The sequence below is a fragment of the Pristiophorus japonicus genome, chromosome 1, assembly GCF_044704955.1.
Source record: "Pristiophorus japonicus isolate sPriJap1 chromosome 1, sPriJap1.hap1, whole genome shotgun sequence".
NCBI lineage: Eukaryota > Metazoa > Chordata > Chondrichthyes > Pristiophoridae > Pristiophorus > Pristiophorus japonicus.
Genome location: NC_091977.1, coordinates 44,557,262 through 44,584,494, shown reverse-complemented (window position 1 = coordinate 44,584,494; position 27,233 = coordinate 44,557,262). Strand labels below are relative to the sequence as shown.

Below are 27,233 nucleotides of genomic sequence, written 5' to 3'. Positions count from 1 at the left end.
GTTGCTGTCTCAAAACGCACTCCTGCAATTCGCTAACCATTATTATGGATGCGGTACTGAGAATCTTTAGTGGGTCTGCTTCTGAGGAAGTTATTTGGATGCGGAGTCGGATAGCATGCCCTGCAGCATCTCAGTTCCAAATTGACTATGACTAATGCGACCGGTAGTCCAGATTAGCATGAATAAACTGATTGTGTTTTCAGCATGATTCATGGCAGTGACGAAGTACCACAGGGCTGACTTACAGTGTAACGCTGGGGAAACTACACTTGCTTTGTTATTGTTACCAGATATAGATGGGAGGTTTCTCAGAACATGAGAAATTAGATGCTAAATGCCACCTGAACTCATACTTCATGTCTTGAAATGTATCCGTTTTATAAAACTAATACTTCTATGAAAGCCAGCAATTTTGAATAGAGAAAAATTCCCTCTCACAAACATTCTAAAACGATAAAGGCTGTGCTTTAGGATTGGAGATGGGGGTGGGGGTGTAGGGGTGGGAGTGGGGGTAAGCAGGGCAGGGGGCGGGGGTCAGTGCACCTGATCCACAGGGCTCCTGATTTTGCATCGATAGATTTTAATCACCAGAAGATCTGGAGCATCGTGAATCAGTGACACAGACCCTCTAGGCCTGATTCTCCCAACCGCACTCTCATTGAGCAGGACTCCACACCAGCCTTGCTGAATTTACTCTGAATTGTAAACACCTGCATTGCCTCTTCCCAATTCTGCACGGCGCAGGAAACAGTTATCACTGCCTAAAAACCGTGCAAGCAAATTAGTTCAGATGCTAGTTCCTTGCAGTGCCTAACTGCTTGGGGGCATTAACATTCCTTCGCTGTTTAAAGAGCATCAAAAATGGTGCATTGTGGCATTTGAGTACTGTGGGGCTTTCCTAGTGGAGTGGATCCACAGCCTGAGCTTTCCTTGTTATATAAAGTATAAACATTTAAATAATATCAATTGTAGGACAATTTCAGCATGCACATAAAACAAACAAAAAAAGATTTTCCACAATTATTGTACTAAATGCAATTTTCCTCATTTATCAGCCCCTGCCAGGCACTTTGGGGCTGAAATTGCCCTCCGCCTGAAATGGGACGCACCTAACGATTTTTAAGTGTTCTGTCAGTCCCAATGCATGGGGCAGAAAATCCAGCAATTTTCAGCACTTTGTTCCTTATTTCCAGTCGAAGCGGTGTTGCAGTCGACAGAGTGGCGGAAATGCGGGTGGGTCAGAACGGGCGTGGGTCAGTTAAAGGGGAGGGCCACTGTGAACTCGGCAGCCACTTTAGTGGCAAACACTGGGCCACCAGGGAGGGTTTCGGCCGGGCCAGCGGCCTGGCATCCAAGAGGGGGTGCCAGACTGTCTGCTGGCGGCCCGGCCGAACCCGGGGGCGTAATTGTTGGCCCGACCCCGGCAGACGGCCGACGAGAAAAAATAAAATGGAGTCGGCGGCAGCGTGACTTTCCCGTTAAAGGCGGACGCGCGCCCAGCGACAGCTTCCTGCTGGGGAAAGCTGTCAGTGGCACCGACCGGCGCCGCTCCCACTGGGCAAATCCGCATGGAGCAATTTACCGCGGGGGGCGGAAAGCGGGTCGCCACTGGTCGCAAGGGATCGGCATGTGCCCGGCGCGACAGGAAAACGGGTGGGGTGGTCCCCTACACCGCTCCAAAAATAAAGGAGGGCAACTTACAAAATGGCGGCCCCTCCGCGCCGACCAAGCGGTGAGCCCTTACTGGCCCGTTGCTGCCTCTTTGAGGCAGTCACGGCACTTATGGGGCCCAAATTTGGCCAGGAGTTGCTCTCTTTTTTTTTTGGAGCAACTTGATTTTTCTGGAGTATCTTAAAAATCCCCATTCTGCACATTTAATTTGCACCAGTGTAAGTGAGTTAGTTAGGATTTTTTTTAGTTTAGTTTTTGTTCAAAATGGGGCGTTACCAGCCACCTATGCCTGTTTTGGCCATTTAAGCCAGTTTGGACAGCTAATAGTTGTTCCAAACTAAATTAGGCCAGTGTATATGGCTACTTGTTGCCAGCACAGAAAACCCTAGTGGAGAGTTAAGAAATCAGCGCAGGTAGGTACATTCTAAAGCACTAAGTACTAAACAAAGCACAAAAATAAGCATTCAATGACAAAAGAATACAAGGAAGCTGAGAGGACCTGCACCTAGCACCAAGACTTACAAAGTACAAAAAGTAATAAGCAATTAATTAACAAATAAATTAAAAATAGAAGGAACCCTGCACCTAAAGCACCAAGACTAAAGTAATAAGCAATCAATCAATCAATAACAAATAAAAAATAGAAGTCCTACCAAAACGAGGCCTGGAAAGGCAGCGGGCCGCCGATGAAAGAGACCATTCGGGCAGGGATAGGGCCGGCGTGCTTCGGACCCTCCCACACAGCCTGCAGCACACACTCACAGATTCTGGGGGCGAGGAGCTACTGCGCATGCGCGCACACTCTAGCGCGCACGTGCAGAGGTCCCGGCACTGTTTTCAGCGCCAGGACCTGGCTCCACCCCCGAATCCAGTGGCCACGCTCCGCCCACCACCGAGGAGAGGCTCAGGAGTGGCCAAACTCGACCAGAAGATTTTTGGAGCACTTCCAAGGCAGACAAAAGTGGCGCACCTCTGGTGAGTGCGACAGAAATCTGTACTGGCCAAATTCTACCCCATTTGAAAGGAGCAATTTCGGCCCCTTTGTCACTGCCATTATTTGGATGGTATCCCTTTGTTTTGTATTGCAGCAAGAATACTTTTGCTCAAAGTTTTGAGGCACAAACTGCGACAGTCCGGCACTCCCAAGATTTGCCTTGGCACACCTAATTGCCAATGGGTTGTTTTTGAAGTGGAGCCACCGCAGTTTTGTCGGCAAATACGGCAGCTAATTATGCAGACAGCAAGGTCCCACAAACAGTAATGAGATGCGACACTACTTGATCTGTTTCTGGTGGTATTGGCCAGGACACTTCTCTGCTTTTTCAATCAGGTGGACTGGACTTTGGTTTAACATCTGGACCATGTACTGCATTGGAATGCCAGTCTAAATTTGGGCTCAAGTTCTGGATTTGGACTTGAACTCCCAACCTTCTGACTTGGGTACAAGTGCTACAACTGAGCCAAGGCTAACACATTACAGGAGTAGAGATGTCTGAGGTGACAACTCTCGATTATGAATAATTTTTAGATGGCACACCTGCTGTGACCACAGAGACGGAGAATGTTCAACAGTGAAATGTGGAGTATGTCTTTTTTATCAAAAAGGTTGTCTTTAACTGGAGCTAACACTTTGGTGCACTTTGAACATGACAAATTGCAGGATCATTTCTCTGGATTCTGATGAAGGCTTTTGTGAACCTGGTCTTCCGCTTTCTACTAAAATGTGTTCCTATGATTTTGTTTTATTCATTCCTGGGATGTGGGCGTTGCTGGCAAGGCCAGCATTTATTGTGTTGTGTTCCTAACACAGATGAGACTGCAAACAGGGAGGTTAAAGTAACAGTGCCCTCAGTCTTTATTAGAACACTCCAGAGTGAGGAACAGGCTTATACACAGTGCTCCCAAGGGATGCTGGGATCCCTTGGGACTTCAGGGGATGCGCTCCCTGGTGGCGGAACATGGGAGTGCATGCTTTACAGATACACAACATCACTCTCCCCCGCCCAAAGTCAAAGTGAAAACTATTTACAAGGTGAGGCGGTTGGGAGCCTTTCTTTCCCTGGTGGACTGCCTCGGTACAAATGTCTGTTCTGGTGTGTTGGCTGTGCCCTCGCTGGACTGGCGTGTTGTTGGCCCTGCAGGGCTGCTGGGTGAGCCTGGCCTTGCTGGGCTGTTGGGCGTAATGGGTTTGATTTCCTGGTCCGGCGTGGTGTCATTGATCCTTTGGGCGTGTGTTGTGGGCTCAAAAGGTGGTGTCTGCTGTGGGTTGTTCAGGGCAGTCTGTGAACCGTAGCCTCGTTTGGTCCAGGTGCTTTCTGCAAATTTGTCCATTGTCTAGTTTGACTACAAACACCCGACTCCCTTCTTTAGCTATCACCGTGCCCGCGATCCACTTGGGACCATGCCCATAGTTTAGCACATACACACGGTCATTCAGATCAATTTCCCATGACACAGTGGCGTGACCATCGTTTACATTTTGTTGCTGCCGCCTGCTCTCTATCTGATCATGCAGGTTGGGATGAACCAGCGAGAGTCTGATTTTAAGTGTCCTTTTCATGAGTAGCTCAGCCAGGGGCATCCCTGTGAGCGAGTGGGGTCTCGTGCGGTAGCTGAGCAGTACTCGGGACAGGTGGGTTTGGAGTGAGCCTCCTGTGACTCGTTTAAGGCTCTGTTTGATTGTCCGTACTGCCCGCTCTGCCTGCCCATTGGAGGCTGGTTTAAACGGGGCCGAGGTGACATGTTTGATCCCATTGCAGGCCATGAATTCTTTAAATTCGGCATTGGTGAAACTTAGCCCGTTGTCACTGACCAGTATGTCAGGCAGGCCGTGGGTGGCAAACATGGCCCTCAGGCTTTCAATGGTGGTGGTGGCGGTGCTTCCCGACATTATTTCACATTCAATCCATTTTGAAAAAGCATCCACCACCACCAGGAACATTTTACCGAGAAACGGGCCCGCATAGTCGACATGGATCCTTGACCATGGTCTGGAGGGCCAGGACCACAAACTTAGTGGTGCCTCTCTGGGCGCGTTGCTCAACTGAGCACACATGCTGCATTGCCGTACACAGGACTCTAAGTCAGAGTGCATACCGGGCCACCGCATGTGGGATCTGACTGTCGTTTTCATCATTACTATACCCGGGTGTGTGTTGTGGAGATCCGAGATGAACGTCTCCCTGCCGTTTTTGGTTACCCCACAACAGGCAGTCTGCCTGAATGGACAGCTCGTCCTTTCGCCGCTGGAGCGGCTTGATTGGCTCTTGCATTTCAACGGGGATGCTGGCCCAGCTCCCATGCAGTACAAAGTTTTTTTTTTACTGGGGACAGCAGAGGATCTTGGCTGGTCCAAATCGTAATCTGGTGGGCCATGACAGATGATTTATCATTTTCAAACGCTTCCATGACCACCAACACGTCCTGCGGGCTGCGCCACCATCAACAAGTTTGCAGGCTGCGCCATTTCCACCCCCGTGGTGGGCAATGGTAGCCGACTGAGAGCATCCACACAGTTCTCGATGCCTGGCCTTTGGAAGATGTTATAGTTATGTGCTGATAGCGCGAGTGCCCACCTTTGTATGCGGGCTGAGGCATTAGTATTTATCCCCTTATTTTCAGCGAACAGGGATATGAGGGGCTTGTGATCGGTTTCCAGCTCAAATTTGAGGCCAAACAGGTACTGATGCATTTTCTTTACCCCAAACACACACACGCTAATGCCTCTTTCTCAATCATGCTGTAGGCCCTCTCAGCCTTAGACAAGCTCCTGGAAGCATAGGCGACAGGTTGCAACTTCCCCACAACGTTAGCTTGTTGTAATACACCCCTGACTCCGTACGACGACGCATCACATGCTAGCACGAGTCTTTTAAATGGGTTATACAATACAAGCAGCTTGTTGGAGCATAAAATGCTTCTGGCTTTCTCAAAAGCAATTGCTTGTTTTTTTCCCCATACCCAGTTCTCACCTTTACGCAACAACACATGTAGGGGCTCTAAGAGGGTGCTTAACCCCGGTAGTAAGTTACCAAACTAGTTGAGGAGTCCAAGGAACGACCGCAGCTCCGTGACATTCTGTGGCCTGGGCGCATTCCTGATAGAAACATAGAAACATAGAAAATAAGTGCAGGAGTAGGCCATTCGGCCCTTCGAGCCTGCACCACCATTCAATAAGATCATGGCTGATCATTCCCTCAGTACCCCTTTCCAGCTTTCTCTCCATACCCCTTGATCCCCTGAGCCGTAAGGGCCATATCTCACTCCCTCTTGAATATATCCAATGAACTGGCATCAACAACACTCTGTGGTAGAGAATTCCACAGGTTAACAACTCTGAGTGAAGAAGTTTCTCCTCATCTCAGTCCTAAATGGTCTACCCCTTATCCTAATTCTATGTCCCCTGGATCTGGACCTCCCCAACATCGGGAACCTTCTTCCTGCATCTAACCTGTCCAGTCCCGTCAGAATCTTATACGTTTCTATGAGATCCCCTCTCATCCTTCTAAACTCCAGTGAATAAAGGCCCAGCTGATCCAGTCTCTCCTCATGTGACAGTCCAGCCATCACTGGAATTAGTCTGGTGAACCTTCGCTGCATTCCCTCAATAGCAAGAACGTCCTTCCTCAGATTAGGAGACCAAAACTGAACACAATATTCCAAGTGAGGCCTCACTAACACCCTGTACAACTGCAGTAAGACCTCCCTGCTACTATACTCAAATCCCCTAGCTATGAAGGCCAACATACCATTTGCCTACTTTACCGCCTGTTGTACCTGCATGCCAACCTTCAATGACTGATGAACCATGACACCCAGTTCTCGTTGCACCTCCTTTTCATAATCTGCCGCCATTCAGATAATAATCTGCCTTCGTGTTTTTGCCCCCAAAATGGATAACCTCACATTTATCCACATTATACTGCACCTGCCATACATTTGCCCACTCGCCTAACCTGTTCAAGTCACCCTGCAGCCTCTTAACGTCCCCCTCACCGCTCACACCGCCACCCAGTTTAGTGTCATCTGCAAACTTGGAGATATTACACTCAATTCCTTCATCCAAATCGTTAATGTATATTGTAAAGAGCTGGCGTCCCAGCACTGAGCCCTGCGGCACTCCACTAGTCACTGCCTGCCATTCTGAAAAGGACCCGTTTATCCCGACTCCCTGCTTCTTGTCTGCCAACCAATGCTCTACCCACGTCAGTACATTACCCCCAATACCATCCGCTTTGACTTTGCACACCAATCTCTTGTGCGGGACCTTGTCCAAAGCCTTTTGAAATTCCAAATACACCACATCCACTGGTTCTCCCTTGTCCACTCAGCTAGTTACATCCTCAAAAAAATTCCAGAAGATTTGACAAGCATGATTTCCCTTTCATAAATCCATGCTGACTTGGACCGATCCTGTCATTGCTTTCCAAATGCGCTGCTATTTCATCCTTAATGATTGATTCCAACATTTTCCCCACTACTAATGTCAGGCTAACCAGTCTATAATTACCCGTTTTCTCTCCTTCCTTTTAAAAAAAATTGGTGTTACATTAGCTACCGTCCAGTCCATAGGAACTGATTCAGAGTCGATAGACTGCTGGAAAATGATCACCAATGCATCCACTATTTCGAGGGCCACTTCCTTAAGTACTCTGGGATGCAGACTATCAGGCCCCGGAGATTTATCGGCCTTCAATCCCATCAATTTCCCGAACACAATTTCCCGCCTAATAAGGATATCCTTCAGTTCCTCCTTCTCACTAGACCCTCGGTCCCCAAGTACTTTCGGAAGGTTATTTATGTCTTCCTTCGTGAAGACAGAACCAAAGTATTTGTTCAATTGGTCTGCCATTTCTTTGTTCCCCATTATAAATTCACCTGAATCTGACTGCAAGGGACCTACGTTTGTCTTCACTAATCTTTTTCTCTTCACATATTTATAGAAGCTTTTGCAGTCAGTTTTTATGTTCCTTTCAAGCTTACTCTAGTACTCTATTTTCTCCCTCTTAATTAAACTCTTAGTCCTCCTCTGTTGAATTCTAAATTTCTCCCATTCCTCAGGTTTGTTACTTTTTCTAGCCAATTTATATGCCTCTTCCTTGGTTTTAACACTATCCTTAATTTCCCTTGTTAGCCACGGTTGAGCCACCTTCCCCATTTTATTTTTACTCCAGACAGGGATGTACAATTGCTGAAGTTCATCCATTTGATCTTTAAGTGTTTGCCATTGCTTATCCACCGTCAACCCTTTAAGTATCACTCACCAGTCTATTCTAGCCAATTCACGCCTCATACCGTCGAAGTTACCTTTCCTTAAGTTCAGGACCCTAGTTTCCGAATTAACTGTGTCATTCTCCATCTTAATAAAGAATTCTACCATATTATGGTCACACTTTCCCAAGGGGCCTCGCACAACAAGATTGCTAATTAGTCCATTCTCAATACACATCACCCAGTCTAGGATGGGCAGCTCTCTAGTTGGCTCCTCGACATATTGGTCGAGAAAACCATCCCTAATACACTCCAGGAAATCCTCCTCCACCTCATCACTACCAGTTTGGTTAGCCCAATCAATATGTAAATTAAAGTCGCCCATGATTACTGCTGTACCTTTATTGCATGCATCCCTTATTTCTTCTTTGATGCTGTCCCCAACCTCACTACTACTGCTTGGTGGTCTGTACACAACTCCCATGAACATTTTCTGCCCTTTGGTATTCCGTAGCTCCACCCATACCGATTCCACATCATCCAGGCTAATGTCGCTCCTTATTATTGATTAATTTCCTCTTTAACCAGCAATGCCACCCCGCCTCCTTTTCCTCTTTGCCTATCCTTCCTAAATGTTGAATACCTCTGGATGTTGAGTTCCCAGCTTTGGTCACCCTGGAACCATGTCTCCATGATGCCAATTACATCATATCCATTAACTGCTGTCTGCACAGTTAATTCGTCCATCTTACTCCGAATACTCCTCGCATTGAGGCACAGAGCCTTCAGGCTTGTCTTTTTAACACACTTTGCCCCTTTAGAATTTTGCTATAATGTGGCCCTTTTTGTTTTTTGCCTTGGGTTTCTCTGCCCTCCACTTTTACTATTCTCCTTTTTATCTTTTGCTTCTGTCTCCATTTTATTTCTCTCTGTCTCCCTGCATAGGTTCCCATCTCCCTGCCGTGTTAGTTTAACTCCTCCCCAACAGCACTAGCAAACACTCCCCCTAGGACATTGGTTCCGGTCCTGCCCAGGTGCAGACTGTCCGGTTTGTACTGGTCCCACCTCCCCCAGAACCGGTTCCAATGTCCCAGGAATTTGAATCGCCCCCTTTTGCACCACTCCTCAAGCCACATATTCATCTGAGCTATCCTGCGATTCCTACTCTGACTAGCACATAGTACTGGTAGCAATCCTGAGATTACTACTTTTGAGGTCCGACTTTTTAATTTAGCTCCTAGCTCCCTAAATTCGTCTCGTAGGACCTCATCCCATTTTTTACCGATATCTTTGGTACCTATGTGCACCACGACAACTGGCTGTTCACCCTCCCTTTTCAGAATGTCCTGCACCTGCTCCGAGACAACCTTGACCCTTGCACCAGGAAGGCAACATACCATCCTGGAGTCTCGGTTGCGACTGCAGAAATGCCTATCTATTCCCCTTACAATCGAATCCCCTATCTCTAACGCTCTCCCACTCTTTTTCCTGCCCTCCTGTACAGCAGAGCCACCCACGGTGCCATGAACTTGGCTGCTGCTGCTCCCCCCTGATGAGTCATCCCCCTCAACAGTACCCAAAGCGGTGTATCTGTTTTGCAGGTGGATGACCGCAGGGGACCCCTGCACTACCTTCCTTCCACTGCTCTTCCTGTTGGTCACCCATTTACTATCTGGCTGTGTACCCTTTACCTGCGGTGAGACCAACTCACTAAACGTGCTATTCACGTCATTCTCACCATCGTGCATGCTCCAGAGTGAATCCACCCGCAGCTCCAATGCCGCAGTGCGGTCCATCAGGAGCTGGAGGCGGATACACTTCCCGCACACGTAGTCGACAGGGACACCGGAAGCGTCCCTGACTTCCTACATAGTACAGGAGGAGCATAACACGTGTCCGAGCTGTCCTGCCATCTGCCATGACTTAACCCTTCGATAAACTTAATTTGGCAACAACAATGCTAAAGGTTACTTACTGATATAGAAAAGAAAAAGAAAAGCTACTTACCCCCTTAGCTGTGACGTCATCTTTCGATTTCTTTCTACTTTTTTGCCTCCCTGCTGCACTGGACCGGCTTGCCTCTCCGATGCTGCTGGTGGACCTTTTTTAGGCCGATCCCCTAGCACTCTGCCGCCCGACTCCCCGCTAGCCTCTGTCTTGGCCTCGGTGTGCCGAATGCCGTCCGCCGCGATCTTTCTCCCCAAAAACTCCACTTCTGTTGACATGAAGGTGCATTTCGACCTCTTCAGCCGCAGCCCTACGCGATCCAGTCACTGGAGGACCTCCTCCAGGTCTTGTAGGTGCTCGACGGTGTCCCGACCCATAACCAATATGTCGTCCTGAAAAACCGCCTTGCATGGTACCGACTTGAGAAGGCTCTCCATGTTTCTCTGGAAGATCGCTGCAGCCGACCGAATTCCAAACGGGCATCTGTTGTAGATGAACAGTCCCTTGTGCATGTTGATGCAGGTGAGGCCCTTCAAAGACTCCTCCAGCTCCTGCATCATGTAGGCCGAAGTCAGGTCGAGCTTGGTGAACGTCTTGCCTCCTGCCAGCGTTGCAAATAGGTCGTCTGCCTTAGGTAGCGGGTATTAGTCCTGTAGCGAGAAATGATTAATAGTTACTTTATAATCGTCACAAAGCCTGACTGTTCCAGTACTCAAAAGTGATGGCACGATCGGGCTGGCCCACTCGCTGAATTCCACTGGGGAGATGATGCCCTCGCATTGCAGCCTGTCCAGCTCGATTTCCACTCTCTCCCTCATCATGTGAGGTACCGCTCGCGCCATGTGGTGAATGGGTCGTGCCTCTGGGACCAAGTGGATTCGCACCTTCGCCCCGGAAAATTTCCAATGCCTGGCTCAAAAAGGGCAGGAAATTTGTTAAGAACCTGGGTACATGAGGCCTCATCGACATGTGATAGCGATCGGATGTCATCCCAGTTCCAGCGGATTTTGCCCAGCCAGCTCCTTCCAAGCAGTGTGGGGCCATCGCCCGGGACAATCCAGAGTGGCAGTTCGTGCACCGTGCCCTCGTAGGTGACCTTGACCATGGCGCTGCTCAGGACAGTGATAAGCTCTTTGGTGTACATTCTCAGTTTCGTGTGGATGGGGCTCAGGGCTGGTCTGAGTGCCTTGTTGCACCACAGTCTCTCAAACATCTTTTTACTCATGATGGATTGGCTAGCGCCAGTGTCCAGTTCCATGGCTACGGGTAAGCCATTCAATTTTACGTTTAGCATTATAGGTGGACATTTCGTCAAATGTGTGCACCCCGTGTATTTCATCATCTGCCTCCTCTCTGAGTCTCGAAATTGCTTTGATCCACCATGGACTGATTTTCCTCTGCCATGTGGTGGTTAGCAGGCTTTGCAGAGCTTGCAGCTCGTTGGAGGTGCCCCATTGTTCCACAGCTCTTGCAAACATACCCTTTTGAAGCGGCATGAATAGGCTGAATGGAAGCCTCCACAACGCCAACAATGTGATGAATTGCCTTGCATTCATCCTTTGTTGGGGATTCTTGAGTCATCTGGGTCACCTGAGGCCTGCTGGCAGTTGCAGACTCGTGGTTTCTGCTCTGTACATTTCTGCTTGCAAACACAGTTCCAGTTAATTTATGAACATTGCTAGCACTTGGGTGCTGAGAGATTTGTTTGGTGTTATCACTGGTGGACATAAATGCCTGTGCTATTACAATGACCTTGCTGAGGGTCGGTGTCTCTACAGTCAAAAGTTTTTGTAGGATGGTCTCGTGGCCAATGCTCAGTATAAAAAAGTTTCTGAGCATTTGCTCCAGGTAGCCATCAAACTCACATTGTCCTGCAAGTCGCCTTAGCTCGGCGACATAGCTCGCCACTTCAGATCGCTGGTACGTATAGAACCGATACCTCACCATCAGCACTCTCTCCCTCGGGTTAAGATGCTCCCGAACCAGTGTACACAGTTCCTCATATGACTTCTCTGTGGGTTTCACCGGAGCTAGAAGATTCTTCATGAGGCTGTCGGTCGGTGCCCCGCCGGCTGTGAGGAGGACCGCTCTCCTTTTTGCAGCGCTTCCTTCTCCGTCCAGCTTGTTGGCTACAAAGTACTGGTCTAACCGTTCGACATAGGCTTCCCAGTCCTCACCCTCCAAGAACTTCTCCAGGATGCCCACAGTTTGCTGCATCTTTACATTGGATTCGTGTACTCGTCGCCAGTTGTTGTGTTCCTAACACAGATGAAACTGCACACAGGGAGGTTAAAGTAACAGTGACCTCAGTCTTTATTAAGACACTCCAGAGTGAGTAACAGGCCTTAGGGGTCTTATATACAGTGCTCCCAAGGGATCTGGAATCACTTGGGACTTCAGGGGATGCGCTCTCTGGTGGCGGAACATGGGAGTGCATGCTTTACAGATACACAACATCTTGTCTGTCCTGAATTACCCCCGAGAAGGTGCTGGTGAGCTGCCTTCTTGAACCGTTGCAGTCCTTGGGGTGAAGGTACTCCCACAGTGCTGTTAGGGAGGGAATTCCATAATTTTGACCCAGTAACGATGAATGAACGGCGATATATTTCTATGTTAGGATGGTGTGTGACTTGGAGGGGAACTTGAGGTGATGATGTTTCAATGTGCCCGCTGCCCTTGTCCTTCTAGGTGTTCGAGGTCGCGGGTTTGGGAGGTGCTGTTGAAGAAGCCTTGGAGAGTTGCTGCAGTGCATCTTGTAGATGGTACACACTGCAGCCACAGTGTGCTAGGGGTGGAGGGAGTGGATGTTTAAGGTGGTGGATGGGGCGCCAATCAAGTGGGCTGCTTTGTCCTGGATGGTGTCGAACTTCTTGAGTGTTGTTGGAGCTGCACTTATCCAGGCAAGTGGAGAGTATTCCATCACACTTCCTGAATTGTGCCTTGTAGATGGTGGAAAGGCTTTGGGGAGTCAGGAGATGAGACACTCGCCGCAGAATACCCAGCCTCTGACCTGCTCTTATAGCCACAGTATTTATGCGGCTAGTCCAGTTAAGTTTTGGGTCAACGGTGACCCACAGAATGTTGATGGTGGGGGATTTGGTGATGGTAATGCCATTTAATATCAAGGTACGGTAGTTAGACACTCTCTCGTTGGAGAATGTCATTGCCTGGCACTTGTGCGGTGCGAATGTTACTTGCCACTTATCAGCCAAAGAGATGAGACAGCTGGTGATAGAAGTGTAAATGTGGAAAGCCAATGCCCGGACGTCAGTCTCTCACAGTCCCAATTAAAGAAGTGCACATTGTAAAAGCAGCTTAAAAGCAATAGAATTAAGTCCACTGGTAATTGTTTTTGTGGGTTTTTTGGGGGGATAGCGGGGGTTTGGGGGGGCAATGAGGGCATGTAAGTAGGTTGGCAATATTCTTTGGTAGGTACAGGTTGAAACTCCCTTATCCAGAACTCCCTTATCCAGAACCACCCCTTGTCCAGAACCATTCCCGGCCACTGGGTGGCGCATGCACAGAACTCCGACATAAATAAATTGAAGTCCTTCCTCGTTGCTGACTCCCGCAATCGCTGGCCTGACCACGCGATCTACCCCCGCTCAGTACCTGTACCATCCAATTTAACGTGACCACCCCTGGTCCGGAAAAATCCCTGATTCAGAACGGGCCAGGTCCCGTTGGTTCCGGAGAAGAGAGGTCCAACCTGTATATAAATGTGTCCTTTATATGATGCACAAGACTTTTTCCTGCAACTCTATGCAAACTGATACAATGTGATTCCTTTGAAGAACTTGGGTACTCCCCAAGTCACGGTATGTTGGAAGAACCCATGATTGTCAGCAATCCTCCAGATGTCTGCCAAGTGATCGAAGTCACCACGGAATGTGACGAGCAGCCTGTCAGCACAAGCCAGCTGTATCCGTTGCAGATTTCCCCAGTCTCCTCCTACGCAGGTTGGTGTTATATTTAAAACCCATTCAACATTGCCACTTAATAATCCCATATATTTTATTAGAAATGTTTATGCGCCTTAAATAAATACGTTACAACATTGTTCTGGTCTGTCTGATAATTGCAAAGCATTGAGGCGCCACCGACGGCCATAGCAGCATTGGAAAAGCTCCAAAGAATATGAGCGGGTCTCCATTCGATGACTTGAGCAGCTTCCCCGATGGCATGGCGGGTAACGGCACGGTCCAATTGACACTGTGCCACACAGCTCAGGAAGGGCCCGAGGTTCACTCACCACTCTGTGCTGAGTTGGCTGACCTCAGCCAAGACGGCAGTAAAGATGTTACTATTTTTCTTGGTGCGCGTGGGCTAGGGATGGGAAATGTCAGCCATCGATTGCTGTCTGGTGATCCCCGTTTTGGAGCGTGCACCTTTGTGGAAGTTTAGGTGAGAACAAGACACGCCCTTCACTGTGAAGCCCTCCAGAGCTGCACAAGCTGTTGACACTCCCTGCGAGGGCTCAGGTATAAAGAATGACCACTTGCGTAAGTTACTGAAAGGCTGCCAGTGTGAAATGGTGTCTTCAGGGGTTGATGGGGAGAATATTGAAGGGGTGGAATTAATGTTTTAAAGGGAAGAGGGGGAAGATTCAATTTTAAAAAAAAATCGTAGATTCATCCTGCCACTGAAGGAGGCCATTCAGCCCAATGTGCCTGTGACAACTCTTTGGCAGAGCAATCAAATTAGTCCCACTCCCCTGCTCTTTCTCCATGCAAATTTTTCCTTTACAAGTATATATCCAATTTTTTTGAAAATGACTCTTGAATCTGCTTCCATCATCCTTTCAAGCAGTGAATTCCAGATCATCACAACTCGCTGAGTAAAACAGAATTGTCCTCATCGCCCCTCTAGTTCTTTTTGACAATTATCTTTGGTGGGTGTGGAGAAGTTCTTTGTAATAAACTAGGGTGGTGATTTTAAGCCACAGAAATGCTGAGCAAAGCCTAACTTAAGGAGTAACTATTTTGGCTACAGAGTTATATTAAACTATGAATAGACTGCTACCAAGTAAAGCACCTCAGGCTGTAAATTAACAGTACGATACACCCATGGTGAATGCAACAATAATCAAAATAGAAATTAATTCCTGCTTCAACAAGAATATAGGCTTGGCACCAAAACAGGAGGGAAATAAAATTGTTCTGCATGGAACCTGTGGCTGTGTGTAATCATATCATCATATAGCACAAAAGGAGGCTCTTCGGCCCATCATGCCTGTGCCAGCTCTTTGAAAGAACTTTCCAATTAGTCCACTTCCCTGCTCTTTCCCCATAGCCCAACAAATTTTTCTGCTTCAAGTATATATCCAAATCCTTTTTGAAAGTTATTATTCAATCTGCTTCCACCACCCGTGTCTAACTAACTTGATTGAATTTTTCAAGGAGGTAACCAGGAGGGTCGATGAGGGTAGTGTATTTGATGTAGTGTAAATGGATTTTAGCAAAGCTTTCGATAAGGTCCCACATGGTAGACTGGTCACGAAAGTAAAAGCCCATGGGATCCAGGGCAAAGTGGAAAGTTGGATCCAAAATTGGCTCAGAGGCAGGAAGCAGAGGGTAATGATTTATGGGTGTTTTTGTGACCGGAAGGATGTTTCCAGTGGGGTTCCGCAGGGCTCAGTGCTCGGTTCCTTGCTTTTTGTGGTATACATCAGTGATCTAGATTTGAATATAGCGGGTATGATTAAGAAGTTTGCAGATGATACTAAAATAGGCTGTGTGGTTGATAATGATGATGAAGAAGAAAGCTGCAGATTGCAGGAAGATATCAATCAACTGGTCAGGTGGGCAGAACAGTGGCAAATGGAATTTAATCCAGAGATGTATGACCTAATGCATTTGGGGAGGGCTAACAAGGAAAGGGAATACATATTAAATGGCAGGACATTGAGAAGTGTAGAGGAACAAAGGGACCTTGGAGTACATGTCCACAGATCCCTGAAGGTAGCAGGCCAAGTAGATAAGGTGGTTAAGAAGCCATACAGAATGCTTGCCTTTATTAGCCTAGGCATAGAATACAAGAGCAGGGGGGTTATGCTTGAACTGTATAAAACATTGGTTAGGCCACAGCTGGAGTACTGCGTGCAATTCTGGTCACCGTATTACAGGAAGGACGTGATTGCACTGGAGAGGGTACAAAGGAGATTTACGAGTATGTTACCGGGAGTGGAGAATCTTGGCTATGAGGACAGATTGGATAGGCTGGGTTTGTTTTCCTTGGAACGGAGGAGGCTGAGGGGAGACCTCGGGTGTATAAAATTATGGGCCTAGATATAGTGCATAGAAAGGGCCTATTTTCTTTAGCAGAGGGGTCAACAACCAGGGGGCATAAATTTAAATTAATTGGTAGAAGGCTTAGAGGGGATTTGAGGGGAAATTTCTTCTCGCAGAGGGTTGTGGGGGTCTGGAACGCACTGCCTGAAAGGGTGGTAGAGGCAGAAAACTTCACCACATTTAAAAAGCACTTCGATGTGTACTTGAAGTGCTGTAACCTGCAGGGTTACGGACCTTGGTGTGGAAAGTGGGATTAGGCTGGATAGTCTCTTGCTGGCCGGCGTGGACACAATGGGCCGAAATGGCCTCCTTCCATGCTGTAAACTTCTATGATTCTTTCAGGCAGTGCATTCCCGATCACAACAATCCGCTGTGTTTAAAAAAAAAAAAAAAAAAAATTTCCACACGTTGCCTCTGGTTATTTTGCCAGTGACCTTAAGCAGCATTCTCTGGTTACCTACCCTTCTGCCATTGGAAGCAGCTCCTCCTTATTTACTGTATCAACACTCTTTATGATTTTGACCATCTCTATCAAATCTCACCTTATTCTTCTCTGCTCTAAGGAAATCAACCCCAGTTTCTCTAGTCTCCACATAACTAAAGTATTTCATCCCTGGTACCATTCTAGTAAATCTCCTCTGAACCCTCTCTAAGGCCTTGACATTTATTGATTAAAGAACAAAAAGATCAGTAAAAACTTTTCTATAGGCACATTAGTTGTCAGAGAAGATTTAAATTATGCTAAAAGATGAAGGATGCAAGCTTGTAGTGGGGATTTTTACTAGAGGTGAGGAGATTAAGGGTGACCTGATAGTGGTCTTTAAGATGATGATAGATTGTCTCCACTGGTGGGTGAGATGGTAACTAGAGAGCACAAATTTAAGTTAATCACAAATAGAATTGAATGGAAGGTTTGAAAATAAATTATTTACACAGTTATACAGCCCACCCGATTATTTTTTTTTTCTCCATTTACTTGATTGAAATTTAGTGGCATACCACCTTCTGTCACAGTACTCAGAATTCCTCACAGATCAGTTACAGATGTACATATGACTGGTAGCCACAATAATTCTCTTGTTTTAGCAATTTTCTTGCTGCCATTTCAATTTTCAACCTGGCTGGAAGTTGCCTCACGATTTCTACACAGGCATCCTGGAGAAACACTGGCAGGAGCAAAAAATATGGGACGAGAAATTGGACTTTGCTGCGCCCCTAATCTGATTGCCTCCCCCCCCCGCTCCCCATTTCCCAGGACTTATCTGAGGGTCACTGCAGCAGCCTAAAATTGATGTCCGCTTCGCCCGTCTAATTTAAATGAGCCCGAGGCCCGCTATTGATCGGGTGTTGGCCTTGCCTGTTCTGGCTCAGGGATTGTTCTCCATGCCCAGTGAATGCCGGCAGGCCAGTGCTATCCATTTCATTTTCATCAAAATAACATCTAACGGTACCCATGATCCTTTGCTCATGAGTATTGATGTACTGGTCCAAAATGTCAGACTGAGTTTGAACGACTAAAATAAACTGGGAGGCACTGCAGGGCATACTGTCTTGACATGCATCGCAGTACATGAAGCAAGAACTTCAGCACTATTAGGCAAACATAATGCCAGGTATTGTTGTATAAAAGCCTGAGGCCTACATTTGCACTGTCCCACTTGAAGCCTGATTGACTTGTGAACTTGTGCAAGGGGACAGATAAGAAAGACATGGGAGAATATTGTTTCATTAAAAGGAACATGAACTCTTTTATTTTCAATTGCCAACCTAGTCAAATATGACCTTCCGATACAACTTTGCACATTTATACAGTATTTGCTGTCCTTGCCTGCAAATCTATAGTTTGCAAGGCTCGTTTGAATACATTTGGCAAAATTTCTCAACCAAACCAATTGCGCAATGAAACATTCCAGTGGGAAATGGTCCAAGAATCATGTGGTGTCGTTTAATTTGCATTGTGAGGAGCGTTGCTATGCGTGGCCGTTTTGTTAACCTTCCTCACAGCAACAGATAGATCAGCCGAGTCTCATGGGAGTGCTGCTTTTTTTTATACGGGCAAATGTTTGCAGTAGGAAGATATGACTACGAGCAAACATTGCAAAGGATCATGGGTACTATTGGATGTTGTTTTGATGAAAATGAAATGGTTTCGCAAAGTGCGACTGAAAAGTTCTCAGGTTAAACTAGTTTTCACTTTTGTTTATCCAATAGAAAGTGAAACGGATAGCGTCGCAACTGATGAAGAACTTGATGAGGTCAGTAAAGAACATGCTGCTTTGAAATCAAAACAAAGAAAAAAAAGGGAAAAAAGAAAGTCTTGCATTTATATAGCGCCTTTCACGACCACCGGATGTCCGGAAGCACTTTACAGCCAATGAAGTACTTTTTTGAAGTGTAGTCACTGATATAATGTAGGAAATGCGGCAGCTAATTTGTAATGTAGGAAACGCGGCAGACAATTTGCGCACAGCAAGCTCCCACAAACGGCAATGTGATAATGACCAGATAATCTTCTTTAGTGACATTGATTGAGGGATAATTATTTTGGCCAGGACACCAGGCTCTTCTTTGAAATAGTGCCCTAGGATCTTTTACGTTCACCCGACGGGGCCTCGGTTTAACATCCAAAAGACGGCACCTCCGACAGTGCAGCACTTTATGTATTTGAAAGATTGATCGAGCTTGCACGGGCTTTTTAAATCCGTACTCTTTCACCTCCGCAACATTGCCTAATTATGCGCAACCTATCCTCCTCTACTGATGAAACCTGTACCCGCTGCATCATTACCGCAAGCAGTTATGTTTCTAATGCTGTCATCAGCCCTTCCACTGCCACCCTATGCAAACTCCAGCCAATCCAGGACTCAGTGGCTCTCACACAAGTTTGATTGTTTTTACCAGAAAATATCAAGTTCCTTTTTGCATTCCCATTGATTTTTTTTCTCACAAAGTTATCAACGGGAGGATAGTGCCTCATAAGAGATCAGAGTTAAGCTGTCGGAGGAGGAGAAAGGGGAAAGTGATCAGTAGTGAAGTATTGTGCCACAGCCTGAACCCCATCTTCTATCGATACTTCCATCCCGATGGTCAGTTATCACTGTAGAGTGCCAATTCTCTGGCCCTCGTTCCCTTCAAGCACAGCTCCCAGCCGACGACATGGGATCGGTGAATGTACCCTTTTATTTATATTAGCTACGTTCAAAACTATGGTGCCACCTAAAATCTGAGTGGAGATTTTCCTGGTTTTATGCCCAGGTTCAGTGGATCGCGTGGGTGCAGAGAATATCAGACAATCAGCTCGGTTGTGAGCAATGTTCCCTCTAAATTTTTTCTGGATGTGTGGCCTCGTTAACTGGCTGCGAGGCCCATTCAGATTTCCGTGCCCGCCCAGTTTTTCCATTTAAAAGCTTGTGAGCCGGCTGTTTGGGAGCAGTAGACCATACCGGGGACATTGGCGCTGAGGCGTACGAAAGCATGGGCCTTACACTAAACATCCGTACGACAAGGGTCCTCCACCAGCCTGTCCCTGCCGCACAGCACTGCCCCCGCAGTCATCAAAATCCACCGCTCGGCCCTGGACAGTGTGGACCATTTCCTATACCTTGGGAGCCTCTTATCAGCAAGGGCAGACATTGACAACGAGATTCAACACCGCCTCCAGTGCGCCAGTGCAGCCTTCAGATGCCTGAGGAAAAGAGTGTTCGAAGGCCCTCAAAACTGCCACCAAGCTCATGGTCTATAGGGCTGTAGTAATACCCCCCTCCTGTATGGCTCAGAGACACGGACCATGTACAGTAGACACCAAGTCGCTGGAGAAGTACCACCAATGATGTCTCCGCAAGATCCTACAAATCCCCTGGGAGGACAGATGCACCAACATTAGCGTCCTCATTCAGGCTAACATCCCCAGCATTGAAGCACTGACCACACTCGGATCAGCTCCGCTGGGCAGGCCACATGGTTCACATGCCTGACACAAGATTCCCAAAGTAAGTGCTCTACTCCTCCACGGCAAACGAGCCAAAGGTGGGCAGAGGAAACGTTACAAGGACACCCTCAAAGCCTCCCTGATAAAGTGCAACATCCCCACCGATATCTGGGAGTCCCTGGCCAAAGACCGCCCTAAGTGGAGGAACTGCAACCGGGAGGGCACTGAGCACCTCTGGTCTCAGCGCCGAGAGCATGCAGAAATCAAACGCAGGCAGCGGAAAGAGCATGCAGCAAACTGGTTCCACCCACACTTTCCCTCAACGACTGTCTGTTCCACATGTGACAGGGACTGTGGTTCTCGTATTGGATCGTTCAGTCACCTAAAAACTCATATTTTAAGTGGAAGCAAGTCTTCCTTGATTCCGAGGGACTGCCTATGATGATGATGGTTATGGAGCGCAGGCCTGTAAAGGAACCTGCCCGATTTTCATCCAATAATTGAAATGGTGGAAAAATTGGGCAGGTTGCTTACAGGCCTGCACACCCAACCCGCCTGATTTCCTGACATTTGCTGTGAGCCTGAACAGAGACCCGGGCAATTCTGCCTTATAAAGTTCAGTTTGTGTTCAAGAGCTTTTACATACAATTACATAGAATTTAATAGCACAGAAACAGGCCGTTTGTCCCAACTGGTCCGTGCTGTTTATGCTCTACACGAGCCTCCTCCTACCTTACTTCATCTAACTCTATCACCATATCCTTCTATTTCTTTCCCCCTCATGTACTTATCTAGCTTCCCCTTAAATACATCTTTGCTATTCGCCTCAACTACTCCATGTAGCAAGTGTCACCTTCTCACCACGCTCTGGTTAAAGTAGTTTCTCCTGAATTCCTTACTGGATTATTGGTGACTATCTTATATTTATGACCCCTGGTTTCAGACACCCCCACAAATGGAAAAATCTGCTCTACGTCTACCCTATCAAACACTTTCATAATTTTAAAGACCTCTTATCAGGTCACTTGTCAGCCTTCTCCTTTCTAGAGAAAAGAGCCCCAGCCAGTTCAACCTTTCTTGATCGTTGTACCCTCTGGTTTAGAACGTCTGCTGTAAGAACTTTGTCGTTTGCGGGAAGAAAGTTCAATTTGTTCCTCTTTATTTAAATAGGTGACTGACAACACAAACCAAGATCTGACGCAATGGCAGCAGAGCAACATCGAAGGGAAGGAGTTTCTGAGCAACGTGGGGATGAACACTCTATTTTACGCACCCACAGTGCCTTTTGTGACTCCCAGCATCTGCGATCTCAAATTTCTAACCAATGGATCGGAGCCAACACTCATTTACACCACTGCCACCTGCACCAGCCCGTCAGTTAGTGCTCCGACGTCACCCCGACCATCACAGCAGACCTCTTTAAAACTTCGTGCGGCCGAAAACCGTGCGACTGTCATCGTGAAGGCATCAGACTTAACCAGAGGCAAGAGTTGCTGAATGCTTTTTTTTATCGAGTAATGTCTCCTTGTTCTGGTGAAGTCTTTACTGGGCTAAGCTGCACTGTAACATAGATGGACCTTATAGGCCTATTTGACTAAATATCTATATAGATATATATATATATAACTTAAAAGAAAATGTGCCAGAGAACTGGAAATCACATGGTTTTCGTTTCCTCAACTGCCATCTCCAGTTCATCAATTTTAACTCAGGACAACATTTTTATGAATGATTTTATTTTTTGATTTTCCTGCTGCACTTGTTCGTTTTTCCAACGACAACAAAAAATGGCTGGGCTTCGCCTCGGCCAAGGACGAGCATCCGAGCACTCGAGACCGGACCAATACGATACAACAACAAACTCTTCGTGCCTATCAAACCCAGCTGCAGCAGGGAGGAAAAAATGTGAACTGCTTTGACAACGTGTACATTTTTATAACTCTTTGAATGTGAATATGTATATAGCGCAGGAGGAATGGAATTTTACAGCCTGCTTTTTGCACCTTAAATCTAGTTTAGCACTTAATGCTGTCACATTACTGGCAAATACATGCATTTAGATCTTAAAACGATTCCTGTGGTTCAGAGTTTATAGCCTGATCTAATGCCTGTATTCACTGGTCTCCTTTGCTCAAGCACAGAATTACAATAAGCAGTGCGCAAGAAAGAACGTGTCTTGATAAAAAGGACGGGCTTCAATCTTTTTCTAAAGCAAGCTTTTTATTTTTTTTAATCATATGTAAAGGGACTATTTTATTCAGGGTAATTGAATTCTGAAGTGAACATAAATCTTTATCTTTTTTACCAAAGTAAATTTTGTTGTTTCTTGTTTATCAGCATAAACATCTGTGGTAAATTGGTAATTGTTTTTATAAATTTGTAGCAGTTATGAACTATCCAATAAAATGTAGTCTCTACATCATTGACTAGAAATATGACTCTTGCCATCATGCATCCTTTCTTATAAATGCACATCTATCTCACCTTTCACTTCATTTTTAAGCACATTCTCACACACAGGGACCTCTCTAAATATCAACACATTTTCAGGGACCTCCTGAAAATATTTACTAACTCCTGGGGGACCTCCTGCAAAAGTTTGAGATTTTACCAGGATACTCCTGCAAATATCAACACGTTCCCAGGAATCTGCAAATAGCGACACGTTCCCAGGGACCGTGTGCAAATATCGACACACTTCCAGGGACCGTGTGCAAATATCGACACACTTCCAGGGACCGTGTGCAAATATCGACACACTTCCAGGGACCGTGTGCAAATATCGACACACTTCCAGGGACCGTGTGCAAATATCGACACACTTCCAGGGACCGTGTGCAAATATCGACACACTTCCAGGGACCGTGTGCAAATATCGACACACTTCCAGGGACCGTGTGCAAATATCGACACACTTCCAGGGACCGTGTGCAAATATCGACGCACTTCCAGGGACCGTGTGCAAATATCGACGCACTTCCAGGGACCGTGTGCAAATATCGACACACTTCCAGGGACCGTGTGCAAATATTGACACACTTCTGGGGACTCCGGGAAAATATTCACAAACTCCAAAAGACCTGTTGCGAATGCTGAGTGGTTTCCAGGGACTCCTTACAAATATTGACAAACTCCCCGGAGCCCCTGTTACAGCTTCCAAAAAATGTTCTCCCATTGGAGAGCTTTTGCTCACTGGGAATCTCAATGGGAATTTGCCTGCAGTGATCACATGTCCGATTGTCATTCTGCACAATTTCATTAATTTTAATTAATGGAAAATTGTTTGTGGATCCTTGGTCAGACATCTGGAGTACTGAGTTCTAACTTTTGGCACCAGACTTCAGGAAGGATATTTTGGCCTTGAAGTGGGTGCAGCGCTGATTCACAGAATGATACCTGGTCTTAGAGGATTAAATTATGAGGACCAGTTGAATAAACTTGGCTTGTATTCCCTTAAGTCTAGAAAAATGAGTGGTGATCTGATCGAGATGTTTAAACTGTTAAAAGGATTCAACAGGGCAGATACAGAGAAACTATTTCCTCTGGCAGGGGGAATCTAGAATGAGGAGACATCATAAAATTAGAGCTAGATCATTTAGGAGTGAAATGAGGAAGCATTTTTTTCACAAAATGGGTAGTAGAAATCTGGAATTCTCTGGCCCAGAGTGCTATGGATGGTGGGTTAATTAGAACTTTCGAATCTGAGATCTATAGAGCTTTGTGAGGTAAGCATATCAAGGGATATGGAGCTAAGGCAGGTAAATGCTGTTGAGATACAGCTCAACCATGATGTAACTGAATGCCAGAACAGGCACAATGGGCTGAATGGCTTATTCCTGTTCCTATGTTCCTAAATCAGGGGAACCGATCTCCATGCACGAATTCCTGAAATGCCCTCTCATCACACAAAACTCTCTGACAGGAACATTAAATTTACCTCAATATCAGGTTAAAAAAACGGTACTATATTGTTTATTAGTATACAGTAACAGATACCTGTGTGAAAGAGGCCTTAGATCTACAATAATAGGTGTAATGATGAATGTAAATTTTTGATTGTCTTTTATAAAACTGTGTTTACTTCCTGTCAATAATTCTGTTCCGGATATAATTAAAAAAATATATATTACGGGATGTGTTTAATATGAATTGCTATGTCCTGCAGTAAGTTATAATTTCTTAATTCCACAAGTGTTAATTATCATGATTCCAATTGTTCTCTTTATTCTATGTGTTTTCAAACAAATGTTACTTTATAAGGGGGAACGTACGTTGTTTCTGTATTGCCGTTAAACCCTCATTGTTAACAATGATCCTAAGTCACCCCATTTAACCATGTTTTATGTTTTTAAAATTGCGGGTTACAGACAACCTGGCAACACTCTGTGTAAACAGCCCTCACCGTGTTGAAATCAAGGTTTATTGCACAGTACTCAGATCAGCCATGATCTTATTGAATGGCAGAGCAGGCTCGAGGGGCCAAATGACCTATTCCTGCTCCTATTTCTTATGATGTTCAGTCTTCTACTCTGGCTCATTCTTTATGACAACCTCAAAACTGCAAGTGGTAGAATCTCCGCTGTTGCAGACTTTGGGCAGCCTGCCTATTAGTCCCAGAAGGAAAATGGTGACTGTTCTCCCGAACGCTGGTCCACACCATTTGAAAAGCACTTTGGCGTGTTTGCCGTACAGAACTTGTCTTCATGTACGTGATTCATCATTATATGGTGGCCGTTAGCATCCTGCTGGCTTTGGGTGGCCCTGACTGGCCTCTGGCCAAAACAAGATGGGGAGGGAGTCCAATCTCTGGAGCGGGAAGGGGACCTGGAGCAGAAGCGGCCACGGTTGGTTATGTGAAGCTCGGAGGAGTACTCTTGCTCCCGGCCTTGCCAATGTACAGTAAAACTGTGGGCCTCCTCGGTTGGACCACCAACTGATCCTGGGTGCATGCTCTGCCCGGTACTCTCGTAAAATGGCAAACTCAGTCCTATGTACGTCACGGGACCCAGACTTGCACATTAAAAGGGACCACTGCCCAACCCAGGTGGATGCTCAGGTTGCCCAGCGGTAGTTTTGGAAGATTGTGGTGAGCACAGCTACAGCAGGAAGGGGCGGTAAGTTATTCCCCACCATATTTGGGGCACTGCTATCTCACATCCACTGGGTGGGAGGCATCAGAATCTTTCCCTGGCTCTCTTTTACTTCCCTAACTCTCCTTTCTGCTATGATTTTCAGATATCTAAAACTCGAGCTAAGGATTGCCATTTCTTGGTTTACACCATCCTCTCTATAATTCTCCCTGGCCGTCCAGGCCTGTTTTATAATACACATTTGAAATGCATGTAAAACAATTTGTTAGATGTTAGAAAATAAGTAATAAGTTACACTTATTATTTGAAGCACGAACCATGTCAGAGAGATTGTTCTGTAAATTTGTGGGCAGAATAGCATGAGTTCGTCAATGGATTGCAAAGCGAAGTATTACACAGCACCAATCTATTATCATCATTGCTAATCTGGGCTCCCAAGAAGCTCGGTCTCTTCTTGCATGTCCAATGTTATTCCTGCTCAAATCCATCCAAGACTTAAATCCTCCTTCCATATCTGGGAAGACTCTTCTAGCACTTTTCTTGGAATCTAAGACAGAATGTATTGACATAGTGTCTTATCACTAATATGTACCGAAAGGTTCAATGCTGGGAACCCCAGCTATTTACAATATACATTAATGATTTAGACGAAGGAATTGAATGCAATATCTCCAAGTTGGCAGATGACACTAAGCTGGGTGGCAGTGTGAGCTGTGAGGAGGACGCTAAGAGGCTGCAGGGTGACTTGGACAGGTTAGGTGAGTGGGCAAATGCATAGCAGATGCAGTATAATAATAGATAAATGTGAGGTTATCCACTTTGGTGACAAAAACAGGAAGGTAGAGTATTATCTGAATTGTGGCAGATTAGGAAAAGGAGAGGTGCAACGAGACCTGGGTATCATGGTACATCAGTCATTGAAAGTTGGCATGTAGGTACAGCAGGCGGTGAAGAAGACAAATGGTATGTTGGCCTTCATAGTGAGAGGAATTGAGTATAGGAGCAGGGAGGTCTTACTGCAGTTGTACAGGGCCTTGGTGAGGCCACACCTTGAATATTGTGTACAGTTTTGGTCTCCTAATCTGAGGAAGGACGTTCTTGCTATTGAGGGAGTGTAACGAAGGTTCACCAGACTGATTCCCGGGATGGCAGGACTGACATGAAGAAAGACTAGATCGACTAGGCTTAGATTCACTGGAATTTAGAAGAATGAGAGGGGATCTCATAGAAACATATAAAATTCTGACAGGATTGGACAGGTTAGATGCAGGAAGAATGTTCCCGATGTTGGGGAAGTCCAGAACCAGGAATCACAATTTGAGGATAAGGGGTAAGCCATTTAGGACCGAGATGAGGAGAAACTTCTTCACTCAGAGAATTGTGAACCTATGGAATTCTCTACCACAGAAAGTTGTTGAGGCGAGTTCGTTAGATATATTCAAAAGGGAGTTAAATGTGGCCCTTACGGCTAAAGGGATCAAGGGGTATGGAGAGAAAGCAGGAATGGGGGACTGAAGTTGCATGATCAGCCATGATCATATTGAATGGTGGTGCAGGCTCGAAGGGCCAAATGGCCTACTCCTGCACCTATTTTCTATGTTTCTATATCAAATAGGGAATTTACCAACAAATCCAATAGGGAATTCTGGAGAAACCTCTTTCGCTAGAGAGTGGTTAGAATGTGGAACTCGCTCAAATGTGGAAACTGCATTCAAGGGAAAGCTAGATAAACAAATGAGGGTGAAATGATTAGAAGGGTTTGATGGGGATTAGAGGAAGAGGGCTGGGAGGATGCTTGTGTGGAGCATTATACACAGGGATGGACCTATTGGGCCAAATGGCCTGTTGCTCTGCTGTAAATGCTTTGTAATTGTAATACTTGTAATTATCACATTCTGAGGACATCCCAAAACACTTCACTTGTTAGCAATGGAAGATTTTATGCAGAAAAATCTGTGGTTAACGGTAACGGTGATGGAATTTAATGAAGCAGTCCAGGTAATGGTATAAACACTGAGGCCTGGCATTTCCACGGCATTTGCGCCCAAAGATAGCCATTATCAATTATGTGGCTTAAAGGCTCGTGGAATTTTGGGT

At 46.2% G+C, this 27,233-nt stretch overlaps 1 protein-coding gene across 4 annotated transcripts in view; it reads left to right on the top strand.

Annotated features, from left to right (window-relative positions):
* Nucleotides 1–22,861, top strand: part of irf2b (interferon regulatory factor 2b) — a 75,347-nt gene extending 52,486 nt beyond the window's left edge. For all 4 annotated transcript variants that reach the window (XM_070878682.1, XM_070878700.1, XM_070878691.1 and 1 more), the window contains 3 exons: nucleotides 13,623–13,787; nucleotides 18,330–18,373; nucleotides 21,217–22,861. In XM_070878682.1, the coding sequence (XP_070734783.1) occupies nucleotides 13,623–13,787; nucleotides 18,330–18,373; nucleotides 21,217–21,543 (536 nt within the window). In that variant the 3' untranslated portion in view covers nucleotides 21,544–22,861. The remainder of the gene's footprint in view (nucleotides 1–13,622; nucleotides 13,788–18,329; nucleotides 18,374–21,216) is intronic.
* The last annotated feature ends 4,372 nt before the right edge of the window (nucleotides 22,862–27,233 follow it).